Source organism: Bombina bombina, chromosome 8 (assembly GCF_027579735.1).
Source record: "Bombina bombina isolate aBomBom1 chromosome 8, aBomBom1.pri, whole genome shotgun sequence".
Lineage (NCBI taxonomy): Eukaryota > Metazoa > Chordata > Amphibia > Anura > Bombinatoridae > Bombina > Bombina bombina.
In genome coordinates, this window is record NC_069506.1 from 179,247,525 (window position 1) to 179,264,324 (window position 16,800).

Here is a 16,800-nt window from a genome sequence, read left to right on the forward strand (position 1 = left end):
GCAGATTAGGGGTTAATAAGTGTAAGATTAGGGGTGTTTAGACTCGGGGTTCATGTTAGGGTGTTAGGTGTAAACATAAATGTAGTTTCCTAATAGGAATTAATGGGGCTGTGATACTGAGTTATACACTGCTTTTTTGCAGGTGTTAGACTTTTTCTCAGCCGGCTCTCCCCATTGATGTCTATGGGGAAATCGTGCACAAGCACGTATAACCAGCTCACCGCTGATTTAAGCAGCGCTGGTATTGGAGTGCAGTGTGGAGCACAATTTTGCTCTATGCTCACTTCTTGCCTTTTAACGCCGGGTTTGTAAAACCCCGTAATACCAGCGCTGCAGGTAAGTGAGCGGTGAGAATAAACTGCATGTTAGCACTGCACAGCTCATAACGCAAAACTCGTAATCTAGCCATAATATTCTGAAAACTAACGCCTAGATTTAGAGTTTGGCGTTAGCCGTCAAAAGCAGCATTAAGGGGTCCTAACACTGCTTTTTACTTCCCCCTGGTATTTAGAGTCAGCCAGGAAAGGGTCTAGCGCTCACTTCCTTACCACGATTCCAGGCAACCGCAGATCCCCTTACGCCAATTGCGTATCCTATCTTTTCAATGGGATCTGCCTAACGCCGGTATTTGGAGTCTTGGGAGAAGTGAGCGGCAGACCCTCTACCGACAAGACTTCTACAGCCAAAAAAAGTCAGTAGTTAAGAGCTTTATGTGCTAATGCTGGAATATAAAGCTCTTAACTACTGTGCTACAAAGTACACTAACACCCATAAACTACCTATGTACCCCTAAACCGAGGCCCCCCCACATTTTCGCCACTATAATAAAATTTATTAACCCCTAATCTGCCGACCGGACACCGCCGCCACCTACATTATCCCTATGAACCCCTAATCTGCTGCCCCTAACACCGCCGACCCCTATATTATATTTATTAACCCCTAATCAGCCCCCCCCAATGTCGCCACTACCTTACCTACACTTATTAACCCCTAATCTGCCGACCGGACCTCGCTGCCACTATAATACATGTATTAACCCCTAAACCGCCGCACTCCCGCCTTGCAAACACTATAATAAATAGTATTAACCCCTAATCTGCCCTCCCTAACATCGCTGCCACCTACCTACAATTATTAAACCCTAATCTCCCACCCGCAACGTCGCCGCTACTATAATAAATTTATTATCCCCTAAACCTAAGTCTAACCCTAACCCTAACACCCCCCTAAGTTAAATATAATTTAAATGAAACAAAATAATATTCCTATTAATAACTAAATTAATCCTATTTAAAACTAAATACTTACCTATAAAATAAACCCTAATATAGCTACAATATAACTAATAATTACATTGTAGCTATTTTAGGATTTATATTTATTTTACAGGCAACTTTGTATTTATTTTAACTAGGTACAATGGCTATTAAATAGTTAATAACTATTTAATAGCTACCTAGTTAAAATAATTTCAAAATTACCTGTAAAATAAATCCTAACCTAAGTTACAATTAAACCTAACACTACACTATCATTAAATTAATTAAATAAATTACCTACAATTACCTAAAATAAAATACAATAAAATAAACTATTCTATAATACAAAAAAACCCCACAAAATTACAAAAAATAAAAAAGAATTACAAGCAGTTTAAACTAATTACACCTAATCTAAGCCCCCTAATAAAATAAAAAAGCCCCCCAAAATAAAAAATTCCCTACCCTATTCTAAAATACAAAAGTAATCAGCTCTTTTACCAGCCCTTAAAAGGGCTTTTTGCTGGGCATTGCCCCAAAGTAATCAGCTCTTTTACCTGAAAATAAAAATACAATACCCCCCCAACATTACAACCCACCACCCACATACCCCTACTCTAACCCACCCAAACCCCCCTTAAATAAACCTATCGCTAACCCCTTGAAGATCTCCCTACCTTGAGTCGTCTTCACTCAGCCGAGCTGAATTCTTCATCCAAGGTGCGCAGAGGAGGTCCTTCATCCAGTAGAAGTCTTCATCCAAGCGGGGCAAGAAGAGGTCCTCCATCTGGTAGAAGTGTTCATCCAGGCGGCATCTTCAATCTTCATCCATCCGGAGCGGAGCCATCTTCAAAGGAGCCGACGCAGAGCCATCCTCTTGAACCGACGGACTAACGACGAATGAAGGTTCCTTTAAGGGACGTCATCCAAGATGGCGTCCCTTCAATTCAATCAGATTTTTTTCTACCTTAATTCCGATTGGCTGATAGAATTCTTTCAGCCAATCGGAATTGAAGGGATGCCATCTTGAATGACGTCCCTTAAAGGAACCTTCATTCGTCGTTAGTCCGTCGGTTCAAGAGGATGGCTCCGCGTCGGCTCCTTTGAAGATGGCTCCGCTCCGGATGCATAAAGATTGAAGACGTCGCCTGGATGAACACTTCTACTGGATGGAGGACCTCTTCTTGCCCCGCTTGGATGAAGATTCTACCGGATGATGGACCTCCTCTGCGCACCTTGGATGAAGAATTCGGCTCGGCTGAGCGAAGACGACTCAAGGTAGGATGATCTTCAGGGGGTTAGCGATAGGTTTATTTAAGGGGGGGTTTGGGTGGGTTAGAGTAGGGATATGTGGGTGGTGGGTTGTAATGTTGGGGGGTATTGTATTTTTATTTTCAGGTAAAAGAGCTGATTACTTTGGGGCAATGCCCCGCAAAAAGCCCTTTTAAGAGCTTGTAAAAGAGCTGATTACTTTTGTATTTTAGAATAGGGTAGGGAATTTTTTATTTTGGGGGGCTTTTTTATTTTATTAGGGGGCTTAGATTAGGTGTAATTAGTTTAAACTGCTTGTAATTCTTTTTTTTGTAATTTAGTGTTTGTTTTTTTTTGTATTATAGAATAGTTTATTTTATTGTATTTTATTTTAGGTAATTGTAGGTAATTTATTTAATTAATTTAATGATAGTGTAGTGTTAGGTTTAATGGTAACTTAGGTTAGGATTTATTTTACAGGTAATTTTGTAAATATTTTAACTAGGTAGCTATTAAATAGTTATTAACTATTTAATAGCTATTGTACCTAGTTAAAATAAATACAAAGTTGCCTGTAAAATAAATATAAATCCTAAAATAGCTACAATGTAATTATTAGTTATATTGTAGCTATATTAGGGTTTATTTTATAGGTAAGTATTTAGTTTTAAATAGGATTAATTTAGTTATTAATAGGAATATTATTTTACAGGTAATTTTGTAAATATTTTAACTAGGTAGCTATTAAATAGTTATTAACTATTTAATAGCTATTGTACCTAGTTAAAATAAATACAAAGTTGCCTGTAAAATAAATATAAATCCTAAAATAGCTACAATGTAATTATTAGTTATATTGTAGCTATATTAGGGTTTATTTTATAGGTAAGTATTTAGTTTTAAATAGGATTAATTTAGTTATTAATAGGAATATTATTTCGTTTCATTTAAATTATATTTAACTTAGGGGGGTGTTAGGGTTAGACTTAGGTTTAGGGGTTAATAAATTTATTATAGTAGCGGCGACGTTGCGGACGCGAGATTAGGGTTTAATAATTGTAGGTAGGTGGCGGCGATGTTAGGGAGGGCAGATTAGGGGTTAATACTATTTATTATAGTGTTTGCAAGGCGGGAGTGCGGCGGTTTAGGGGTTAATACATTTATTATAGTGGCGGCGAGGTTCGGTCGGCATATTAGGGGTTAATAAGTGTAGGTAGGTAGCGGCGACGTTGGGGGGGGGGCAGATTAGGGGTTAATAAATATAATATAGGGGTCGGCGGTGTTAGAGGCAGCAGATTAGGGGTTCATAGGGATAATGTAGGTTGCGGTGGTGTCCGGAGCGGCAGATTAGGGGTTAATGGTATAATGCAGGTGTCAGCGATAGCGGGGGCGGCAGATTAGAGGTTAATAAGTGTAAGGTTAGGGGTGTTTAGACTCGGGGTACATGTTAGGGTGTTAGGTGTAGACTTAGAGAGTGTTTCCCCATAGGAAACAATGGGGCTGCGTTAGGAGCTGAACGCTGCTTTTTTGCAGGTGTTAGGTTTTTTTCAGCCCAAAATGCCCCATTGTTTCCTATGGGGATATCGTGTATGAGCACGTTTTAGCTGCTTACCGCTACTGTAAGCAACGCTGGTATTGAGGGTTGAAGTGGAGCTAAATTAGGCTCAACGCACCCTTTTTTGAGCCTAATGCAGCCCCTCAGACAACTCTAAATACCAGCGTTGTCTTAAGGGTGCGCTGGGAAAAAAAAGCAGTGTTAGCTACGCGGGTCTTTACCGACAAAACTCTAAATCTAGTAGCTGATTGTTTTGTGTCACATATCACGACTGCAATTTAACTGAATAACCATTCTTACAGATTTCTCATAGAGCTTTTAGTAATTTTACCTATTTATTTGTTTGTTTATTTATTTTATGTAGCTAAAATGTACCAGGTAGATAAGTGGCTTTTCTTAACTTCTGTAAACTTTACATTATTTTAAATATTTATATCATTTTATTTTAATATTGAATTTGTATTTGTCATATCATATATTCAACATTACATTAGCATCTAAAAAAGCTTACCCCAAGCATTAAACTAATGCTTGCACCAAACGTTCCACTGGGTAGACGGTACAATAGATAACAAGCACTACACCTAACATACCACCTATGGTAGGTGAGAATTTATTGTTTAATGGGCAGTAGACTTCACTGTTGTATTGCTATAGAATAACAGATTAGCCAAGTCTTAACATTTTTAAAACAAATTAACATACAATTATTTTTCAATAGCCAAACTCCACCCACCATTTTCTTTTTTTGGATAAGCTAATCTGGACTTTAGTCTGAAGACAACGAAGCTAGCCACTATTGTAGATTTAGCAAAATGTGAATTATTTTGCAGTTATTGTTTAAATCTAATTAGGGATAGATATGTAGCTGGGTTAGCCTTGAGAAGTCAGCAGGGTGCATTTCACGGTCTGAGAATTAGATATAGCTCTATTTTTAGAATTAAATTATATCCAAAGGGAGCAAAATAAATAATGAAAATATATTGCAAAATTGTTTTATTATGCACAACTAAACATTTTATATAAAAATGTCAAGGTGTTTACTGGCCCTTTAAACATTAAAATTTCACTTCCTTTGCTTATTTTTGTATTAGTCTCCTACACACTGAATAATCATTTCCATATACCATTAAACTTAGATGAACATGCAGAGAAAACAACAAAAAACTGCTAAATAATTTTATACGTATAACAACCACATTGCACAATAACACAGAGAAACAGTACAGGCGAGCAAAAGATCTCTATAGAATATAACATTCTATTTACAAACATATTTACAAAACATGCATGTAAAGTCCACGCAATGCAACGGCACGTTGTGTTCCTATAAAAACGCAGCACAATTAGCAGAAGTTGATTCTTCCATATCAGTAGGCAAATCATTATTTTGAGAATTGTGATATATACCTCCTGTAGACATTCTACATCATTATATACAATAAGAACCAGATCTAAAGGTGCTCTTCCTATAGTCTGACTCATTCCAAATTTCTACAGTTAGTGGATCTTTTATCCCAAGGCTATCCCTATGATATATAGGCATGTTTGTTAATAATACATAAAAGCTGCAGAATATATAGGAAGAGTAATGTTCTGTGAGATGATGTGCTCAGAAACGTATGTGCTCTGTGTGAGATTTACCTGGTGGGGCCTCAGCTGGGGGCGGAGCTTCTTTTGCAGGCGCTTTAGCAGCTGCCTTTGGAGCTGCCACTCCCTTTTTAGCTGCTAAGATAGAAACAAAAGGAAAAATTACACATTGTAACCAAAATTCAGCAAGACCTGAAGGAGAGGACATCATATTAATTCATTGGAATGTCAAGGGTTTGTCTATAAAACTACTGCTATTTGCTAGAAGCTATTCATTAACATACAGATAACTCTTCAACACTTTATAGAGTAGGGCACAAAGAGTAATGTAATAATTAGAGAATATCTCACTTTAATAAATATTACCCTTTGACTATTCATTACTTCATTAAAGCATGGAACTTTATTGCATATAAATTCCAACACTTTGTGTGAAGGAGATTTGACACCTCCAGTCCTAAGTCAATTTTGAGCTTTTGTTGCTGCTTACATTTAAACAATATTGTAAGTCATATTTCAGTGAGTGACCCACACAAATTATATACTGTATTGGTTTTTTTTCAGCAAGCCCAGAAGATTCAGAATATAACATTATTATATTTATAATTCACTCCACGTGAGAAGGCTGCAATAAAAAAATGTTACAAAATTTATATTTTTGTTAAGAGTTTAGTAAATTAACATTAAAATTGCTAGGAGATATCTGTTAAAAGTGTGATAACTTTACTAAAAGACTATCAAGGGTATCCACATTTGAAACAGGGGCCTATACAGGCGTTTTTGGGGTTGTAATAAAAATTAGAGGGGTCTCTTTTGTGCCAGAGTAATATTAATTACACATTTTTTTCTGCTAAGTGATCACTATTATCACCTACCTAGCTATTCAGACAAAATGTACATATTTTTAAAAAGGGACTTGTACACTATAAAATAAACTTTATTGAGGTCTATAAACATTTGAGATGTTTTTATTATGTGTCCTTAAAGATAGTCTACCTGGTTAAACTCCATGTTTTTATTTATTACATTTTTTAATTTTAATTTTTATGTGGCTTTTTGCTTTTCCAGGCTGACACTATCTGAAAAGGAGATTCTCTTTCAATGAGGGTCTTGATTGTCTATAGGTGCTAAAGGAGATTCAGGATATTTTGAACCACCTCCCCCATCCAGTTCCCTTGCAGCTATATTGACACTATCCCTTTGTGACCTTGTGGAAACATCAACGGCACTCCCATTAAAGACATGAGAGTGCCGCCCACTAGACCACCAACAATCCCCAGTGTGTAGTGCAGGGGGTCTGCTAAAAATAGCTTGTGATTGGAAATCCCCATGTTTAATGAGAACAACTCGCCATGCCCACACAGATAACTATATGTAATAATGCAAACAACTCGTCATGCCCACACATGTCACTATATGTATGATGAGAACAACTTGTCATGCCCACACAGGTCGCTATGAGTATGATGAGAATAACTTATCATGCCCACACAGGTCACTATGAGTATGATGAGAACAACTCGTCATGCCCACACAGGTCGCTATGAGAATGATGAGAACAACTCGTCATGTCCACACAGGTCGCTATGAGTATAATGAGAACAACTCGCCATACCCACACAGGTTGCTATGAGTATGATGAGAATAACTCGTCATACCCACACAGGTCACTATGAGTATGATGAGAATAACTTATCATGCCCACACAGGTCACTATGAGAATGATGAGAACAACTCGCCATGCCCACACAGGTCGCTATATGTATAATCAGAATAACTTGTCATGCCCACACAGGTCACTATGAGAATGATGAGAACAACTCGCCATGCCCACACAGGTCGCTATATGTATAATCAGAATAACTTGTCATGCCCACACAGGTCACTATGAGTATAATGAGAACAACTTGCCATACCCACACAGGTTGCTATGAGTATGATGAGAATAACTTGTCATACCCACACAGGTCACTATGAGTATGATGAGAATAACTTGTCATGCCCACACAGGTCACTATATGTATGATGAGAACAACTCGCCATGCCCACACAGGTCACTATATGTATGATGAGAACAACTCACCATGCCCACATAGGTAGCTATGAGAATGATGAGAACAACTTGTCATGCCCAAAAGGTCGCTATGTGTATAATGAAAACAACTCGTCATGCCCACAGAGGTCGCTATAAGTATGATGAGAACAACTCGTCATGCCCACACAGGTCACTATATGTATAATGAGAACAACTCGTCATGCCCACACAGGTCGCTATGAGTATGATGAGAACAACTTGTCATGCCCACACAGGTCGCTATGAGAATGATGAGAACAACTCGCCATACCCACACAGGTCGCTATGAGTATGATGAGAACATCTCGTCATGCCCACACAGGTTACTATGAGAATGATGACAACAACTGGTCATGCCCACACAGGTCGCTATGTGTATAATGAGAACAACTCGCCATGCCCACACAGGTCACTATGAGTATGATGAGAATAACTTATCATGCCCACACAGGTCGCTATGTGTATAATGAGAACAACTCATCATACCCACACAGGTCGCTATGAGTATGATGAGAATAACCCGTCATGCCCACACAGGTTACTATGAGAATTATGAGAACAACTCATCATGCCCACACAGGTCACTATGAGTATGATGAGAATAACTTATCATGCCCACACAGGTCACTAAGAGAATGATGAGAACAACTCGTCATGCCCACACAGGTCGCTATGAGAATGATGAGAACAACTCGTCATGCCCACACAGGTCACTATGAGAATGATGAGAACAACTTGTCATGCCCACACAGGTCGCTATGTGTATAATGAGAACAACTCATCATACCCACACAGGTCACTATGAGAATGATGAGAACAACTCGTCATGCCCACACAGGTCACTATGAGAATGATGAGAACAACTCGTCATGCCCACACAGGTCACTATGAGAATGATGAGAACAACTCGTCATGCCCACACAGGTCGCTATGTGTATAATGAGAACAACTCATCATACCCACACAGGTCACTATGAGAATGATGAGAACAACTCGTCATGCCCACACAGGTCACTATGAGAATGATGAGAACAACTCGTCATGCCCACACAGGTTGCATTTCATTAATACGAGTGCAGTTATCATTAAGAAGGTGATTAAAGGCAATATAGGCTATTGGGAGATGATTGATTCTTCTTCTTCTTGTAATCAGGATAAAGAAGAACAGCTTGAAAACACCACTTTTATCTTATATTTTAGGAGCACTAATAATAATTATGTGCAAGCCAAAGAACAAACTGGTAGAAAGAAAGTCAGTTAATTAATTTGTGACCATTGCTGTAGTATTTTGGTTTCCATAGATGTTGTTAGCATTGTCACTAGAGTTAAAAGGGACAGTGAACAAATTGGGCCAGATTACAAGTGGAGCTCTAACGTTTGAAGTGAGCTATAAGGGGTTTATATCACAGGTGTTAGCGCTTGTTGGGTTTACTGCTGATATTATGAGTTGAAAGTAAACACAATCGCTTGGGTGCAATATATGTATTTATAGACATATATACACATATAAACACATAAATACATACAGTATGTAGACATATATAGAAATATATAGAAGTGCATTGGAGCCCTTTGCAGTTAAGTAGGTAAAAACATATAAAAAATATTTATGCAATGTTCATATTTAATAAAGTACTATACTGCATATGCAGTGTAAATATTTTGCATTCCAATGTTCTGCACATAGCAAAATATGTTCTATGTATTTATAAATAGATATTCCTATTGATATCTGTATATATCTATACCTATATATATATATATATATATATATATATATAGGTATAGATATATATATTTTACCAAAATACCATCAGATATATATATAAATATTTATCTATGAATAAATAGAACATATTCTACAATGTGAAGAACATTGGAATGTGAAATATACTTTCAACTTGTAATATAAGCTCAAAAATGAAAAGCTCTATTGATTTAGTTTGAGCACACAATAAGGCTTATATTTTTGCGTTCCACGTTTAATCTATAACTTATCTTTATATTAATCTCAAAGTCTTTCATGTGCAATTAAGCAGCAGTTATATTAACCTATGAAACAAGATAGATTAAGAAAAAATATCAATATTCCCTCACAATTTCAATACAGCAATTTACTTTGTACATGAACTTTAAAATATTTATAGACACTAAATGATAGAAAATGGATTAATTACAAACATCAGCAACTGAACTGTTTGGGACACTAAAACGTTGCAAACAACCACACTGGACAATCATTAGTAATATGGATCCTCAATTAGTATAAATATGGATGGTGTATGGGTGACATAGAAAGAGTGAGACATAGCACTTCATTTTACAAGCTGTAAGTTTACTTATTTAAGCGCTCACCACCCCAAAACACCTCAGAAGAAGACTGCAGCTTCCTAACACATTTTAAAGTGATGGTAAACTTTCCACTCTTAGGGGTTGATTTATGAAGCAGGGGATGCTGTTTCCGACCCACTCTGCTTCAGGTCAGCCCTCACAAAGAGCATTTGTGAGGGCTGGGAAACGTGTTGGATAAGAAAACCTGGCTCACAGTCAGCATTTCAAATTACCCCAAAGGTGTTCATTCGAGGTCAGGGCTCTGTGCAGGGTAATTGAGTTCTTCCCCTCCAAACTCAATTCATGTTTTCATGGACATTGCTTTGTGTACAGTAATGATGGAACAGAAAATGGCCTTCCCCAAACTGTTGACATAATGTTGGAAACACCCAATTGTCTCAAATGTATTTGTATCCTGTAGCATTAAGATGACCCTTCACTGGAACTAAGAGGCCAAGACCAAACCCTGAAAAAAAGCCCCAGACCATTTTCTCTCCTCCACCAAACTTTACAGTAGCCACTGTGTATTCCAATAGGTAGTTTACTCCTAGCACCTGCCACATCCATCAGACTGCAAGATAGTGAAGTGTGAGTCCAGTGGCAATGCTTTATACCACTCCAGCCAACGCTTGGTATTACATATGTTAATGTGAGGCTTCTTCACAGCTGCTCAGCCATGGAAACCAAATATCAAGACTCCAAACACACTGTTCTTCTGCTGATGTTGTTTCAGAGGCAGTTTGGAACTCTGTAGTGAGTGATGCAACACGATAAGATATTTTTACCCTATGCAATTCAGCACTTAGCAGCCCTGCTGTCACGCGTGCCGCTCTAGCCGTTGCTAGGGGCGCGGTGTCTCCTTCCTGCTCGTTGCCAGGGGCAGTGTCGGCTCAGGATGCGTGCGGCGCTGATGTCATCGCCGCACGCTCCTGATGCTGCTGGGAGCTCTCTGTCATGAATCCTGCGCCTATTTAAACCCTGCTCTAACAATCTGTCACTGCCCAAGTATAGGTGTTACTCTGTGTGCTCCTTAGTGTGACAGATCTTTCTATACCATTGTTGCTAACTCTGCCTGTCTGACTACTCTGTCTGTTTAACCCCTCAATTGCTGGACTGATATATTGTTGCCAAACCCTGCCTGCCTTGACCATTCTAGTGGTGTGCCCTTGGACTGCTTTATTGTTGCCAAACCCTGCCTGCCTTGACCATTCTAGTGGTGTGCCCTCGGACTGCTTTATTGTTGCCGAACCCTGCCTGCCTTGACCATTCTAGATGTGTGTCCTTGGACTGCTCTGCCAATGTTTTTCTATGGAGATTTCATGAGTATGTGCTGGATTGTATGCACTTGCTAGCATACGCAGTATTAAATATATATGAGTAAAGTAAGAGATTGTTGAGAACAGCGCTTGCAAAGCAAGAGGCTGAACCAGAGGCGCACAGCTGTGTAGGTAAAAGGGAGGAGCTGCTGGAGTAAACAGTATTCAGTGTATAGAGATTACCCTTTAATCTCTAGACACAGGTGTTAGAATGTAGAGGGAAGATTTGGTAAACTACACAGCGCTAATCCCTGATATAGTAAGGTACAAATTCAAACCTATGTGGAACGCACCAAATATACTGACCAATACAAGGTGGATAAATTATTTCATATACAAAGGATCCCTCTGAGGATAAATGCAATATCTGAGTAAATAAATATTAATCCGACGTAACACCAATGCACAATATCGGATCTGGGATGTAAGGAAGATAAGATCACCCTAGTATTTGTATGAAATGACAAGGTGATTAGAGATTAATAATCTGCTCAATAGTAAGGTACAAGCGGCTATAGCATACAGAAAATGTATGGGAAGATATGTATATACACACACTGATGACCTCTAGCCTTTTTTATATAAATGTATTAAAACGAGTATAATTAAAAAAAAATCGAATATAGTGAAGATACTGATCAAAAGTTCATATACAGAGTTTCATCCGCACAGTCTATACAGTGTTTTAACGATATTCAAACAAAATTGTTTCAGTTGTTCTTCTAGTACTGAATCCTTAAAAGGTCTCACAGTTCACTTACTTCTGTGCCCCCAATCGTATGAGGTAAGTGGTAGGCGTATAGAGAAGCCAGGTGTGGGAGTAATTTCCTCGAATTCAGCAGATTCCTTCTCTTGTCCTCAGCGTTATTCAGCGTTACCCTGCTTCCTCTCAATTACACGATATGTTCACCTTCCACAGACACTCCGGTATATATAGTTAGGGATAAAGAAGGAGACCGAACATAGTATAATACCGTCAAAGCAGAGGTATATTTATTAGGGTAAAAGTGGTACTCACAAGTCTGCCCTCAATCTAGTATGAGGTATCAAAGCAGCGAATAAAACAAATAGTAGTAGTAGTACAGCCGGAACTCAGTGCCCGCGGGACACCACAACAGAACTGAGAAGTACACAGCGTATATGGAACAGCCAGATTCAACACCCGGGTAGCCTGACGCATTTCAAAGTCTGTAATGACTTCTTCATCAGCCTCTGATGAAGAAGTCATTACAGACTTTGAAACGCGTCAGGCTACCCAGGTGTTGAATCTGGCTGTTCCATATACGCTGTGTACTTCTCGGTGTACTTCTCGGTTCTGTTGTGGTGTCCCGCGGGCACTGAGTTCCGGCTGTACTACTACTACTATTTGTTTTATTCTCTGCTTTGATACCTCATACTAGAGTGAGGGCAGACTTGTGAGTACCACTTTTACCCTAATAAATATACCTCTGCTTTGACTGTATTATACTATGTTCAGTCTCCTTCTTTATCCCTAACTATACTGTATATACTGGAGTGTCTGTGGAAGGTGAACATATCGTGTAATTGAGAGGAAGCAGGGTAACGCTGAATAACGCTGAGGACAAGAGAAGGAATCTGCTGAATTTGAGGAAATTACTCCCACACCTGGCTTCTCTATACGCCTACCACTTACCTCATACGATTGGGGGCATGTGTTGCGCTTGAGTGCAGCACATAACACTGTTCATTGAAAACACTAAAAAGATGTTGGCCGCACTAAACATTCTCTGTTAATTCTTTTTTATCATGGACCTTATAATACCAGATTATGTGCTATTCTGAGCATCAGCCCACAATATTGATAGCGCACCCTGTGCCTTATATTCTCTACATAATTACATTTTCAAAGTAAAAAAAAGTAATCTTTCCTAAAGCATAATTTCCAGCATTGTCTGGTTGGTGTCTGAAACTGGAAATATGGGAGAAAAGTTAGGGAGGAACACGGACAAAGTTGCAAAAGCCCAGTGTAGAGCCATGGGGTCAGGTTGTGCCAAAGGTAGTACAATCTGGGGAAAAAAATGGAAAGGAAAACACATTGGGACAGGGCTCCCTAGACTAGGACATTCCCACAAAATGCTGGATAGTTGGGAGCTTTGCCAAAAGAATATAATGTAGAAAGGTCTTTTTGGGCAAGGTTTGGTGAAATGCCATGATGTATTATTATACCATGTCACAAAATCTGCACACTTACTCCTCACTTTTTCTATTTGAAAGCTAAACACATACGTCACAAATTCTGAAACATTCTCATATAACTATTAAGACTATTTAAGAGATTAGTTGGTTATTACCTAGAATAATAGTGCTCCTCATAAACAAAGGTAATTTGTGCTTTTGTGGATATTTTGGATTGAGAGGGGTCCCATAAAAATATAAATATTTATGTGAAAAATAACATAGCACTTTATTCCTAAAGCTTGAACTACAGAGGATTTAACTAATGGATATTATGACCCTTTAACCTTAAGTAAAATTTGGAGTTTCAGGGATGTAGAGAAGTCAGTGCTTCATTTAATTGATTTATGTAGAGTGACATTAGCAGATAGGGGACAGGTTAGTAAATATACTTAGTTCCAGAAAGTCCTTTGATCTTTGGCAGAGGAATGAAAGATTCTGAACAAAGTTGCCAAGAAAGAAGCTCAGCATTTTACACATGAAAACAACATTGTAAATAAATAGAAACAGAACAGTCTCCTCTGACAGTGACTCACATGAAAGTGACGACAAGCACAGCTTTCTAGACATTTTATATCACCCTGTCTTACTTTGCAGCTTTGTTTCTAGTAAATATGTTTTAGTAATTTTGTATTACTTTGCCTTGATTCTTGTTGGATTGCTGTATGTTTAAAACACATATTTCCCAAATCTGTTCATATATATTACAAGTTTACCTTAGCTTAATAATAATAAAATAACCAGTTTGTGTATTTACACTTATTTACTCTAGTTGTATACATTTTATTTGATCTCATATTGATATTAAGAATATAAACACTAATTAAAAACATATTTAAGAACATAGACATGCATATATTTCATTTGCCTTTACATGTGCTAAACAGAAAAATACTTATCTATAGTGAGCTGGGAAGGCGTAAAGGTAGATTTATTAATTGTCGAGCGGACATGATTCGCTAAAACAGGGGCTGTCAATCATCCCAATCGTATTGGATCGCAATGATTTTAGTCAGCCACTAGAAATGATGGGGCATTGATGCAGCTTAATAAATCGACCCCTAAGAGCGGAGCTAAACTTCTATCAGCACGGACATAGGGGCCTATTTATGATAGTGCGGATGGACATGATATGATGAAGCGTGTCATGTCCGCCGCACATTGATAAATGCCGACAGCATAGGCTGTTGGCATTTATCATTGCACCAGCAGTTCACAAGAACTGCTGGTGCAATGCCACCACCTGCAGATTCACAGCCAATCGGCTGCTAGCAGGGGATGTCAATCGTATTCGATCGGGTTGATTTCTGTCCTCCGCCTGAGCGCAGGCGGACAGGTTATGGAGCATCGGTCTTTAGACCGCTGCTTCATAACTTCTATAGACTCTGGGAAGAAGGGTCGAAATTAACGTAACTCCCCCAGCACCCTAAAGGTAAGTATAAGCCTGCAGTTGATACATTATCACCTGCAGTAAAGGAACATTTACATTTGTTTTAACAAAAAACTAATGTAAATGTTACCTAATATTTAGTATTTGTTTTGTTTTAAACTAAACAAATACCGAATAGTGCAGCAGACGAATAACGATTCATCCAAAACAAATTATTTGATGCTGCACATTCATCATTTCAATAAAATTATTACAATTATTAAAATTATTAAAACGTTTTCCAGCAGCTTTTCACAGAATTTTTGGACTTTGTATCTTTAAAAATGTATTATACCAGTTTCAATTGGCATTTCTGGATTGGTTGCACTTTTATTTAAATATTAATTCTCAGTTCACATTTTAGTAAAAACATTCTTTTTCTATTAATATGCAATCATCTTAATGCTGGTTTATTTTTGTGATGAAGAGCTTTGTTCAAATATGTTTTACTTTAAAGGGACACTAAACCCAATTTTTTTCTTTCATGATTTAGAAAGAGCATGCAATTTTAAGCAACTTTCTAATGTACTCCTATTATCAATTTTTCTTCATTCTTTTGCTATCTTTATTTAAAAAGAAGGAATGTAAAGCTTAGCCATTTTAGGTTCAGCATTCTGGATAGCGCTTGCTTATTGATGACTACATTCAGCCAGCCAATAAGCAAGTGTAACCCAGGTACTGAACCAAAAATGGGCCGGCTCCTAAGCTTTATATTCCTGCTTTTTAAATAAAGATATCAAGAGAACAAAGAAAAATTGATAATAGGAGTAAATTAGAAAGGTGCTTAAAATTGAATGCTCTATCCAAATCATTAAATAAAAAATGTGGGTTTAGTATCCCTTTAATGTTTAACTACAGTTTGCTGTTATATTGTTTCTAATTCAAAGATCGTTTTCTAATTCAAACTGCAATTATGGATTTGAACACCTTAAGGGACAAGAAACCCAAATGTTTTCTTTCATGATTCAGATAGAGAATGCAATTTTAAACAACTTTCCAATTTACTTCTATTCCTAGTATCCTTTGTTGAAAAACAGCAATCTACATGTATGAGCCAATAACATGAGGTGATTACTGTGTTTGTAGTGTGAGTATAGTGTGTGTGTAGTGCATAGTGTGTGTGAGGCATATCTGTCCAGTGTGTGTATAGTGTGTGTGTAGTGCATAGTGTGTGTGTGAGGCATATCTGTCCAGTGTGTGTATAGTGTGTGTGTAGTGCATAGTGTGTGTGTGAGGCATATCTGTCCAGTGTGTGTATAGTGTGTGTGTAGTGCATAGTGTGTGTATTGTGTGTATGTTTACTGTGTGTTGTAGTTTGACTTCCACTTATTATATACTGCAACAAGTAATAGGACATCACAACAGATACTTATTGACTTCCAGGCTACAGCACCATATAGATCAATATCTAGAACTAAAACTCCCACTCAGTGGCGGCTCTAAACTTTGTGAGGCTTTAGACAAAACTCGAACATGAGGCCCCTTCTGACAAACGCACATATACATAAACTCATATACATACACTCATATACACACACATACTAAAATATGCATGGTCATTTACCCATGTGTGTACACTCATATACACAGTCATTTATCCATACATGCACACACTTACATACAGTCCTTAACCCATGCTTGCAGAGTCATTTATCCATGCATGCAGTCATTTACCCATACATGCGCACACTAAATGTGCAAACTCAAATACACACTTATTTATCCATATATGTACATATTCACATACAGTCATTTACCAATGCATGCAGACATTCATATATACAATCATTTGCCCA

At 37.9% G+C, this 16,800-nt stretch overlaps 1 protein-coding gene across 4 annotated transcripts in view; it reads right to left on the reverse strand.

Moving 5' to 3' along the window:
- MYBPC2 (myosin binding protein C2) overlaps positions 1-16,800 on the reverse strand; it is a 199,812-nt gene that overhangs the window by 146,248 nt on the left and 36,764 nt on the right. For 2 of the 4 annotated variants that reach the window (XM_053690757.1, XM_053690755.1), the window contains exon 2: positions 5,713-5,796. In XM_053690757.1, coding sequence (XP_053546732.1) covers positions 5,713-5,796 — 84 coding nt within the window. The remainder of the gene's footprint in view (positions 1-5,712; positions 5,797-16,800) is intronic. The other 2 variants (XM_053690758.1, XM_053690756.1) reach the window with 1 other exon arrangement.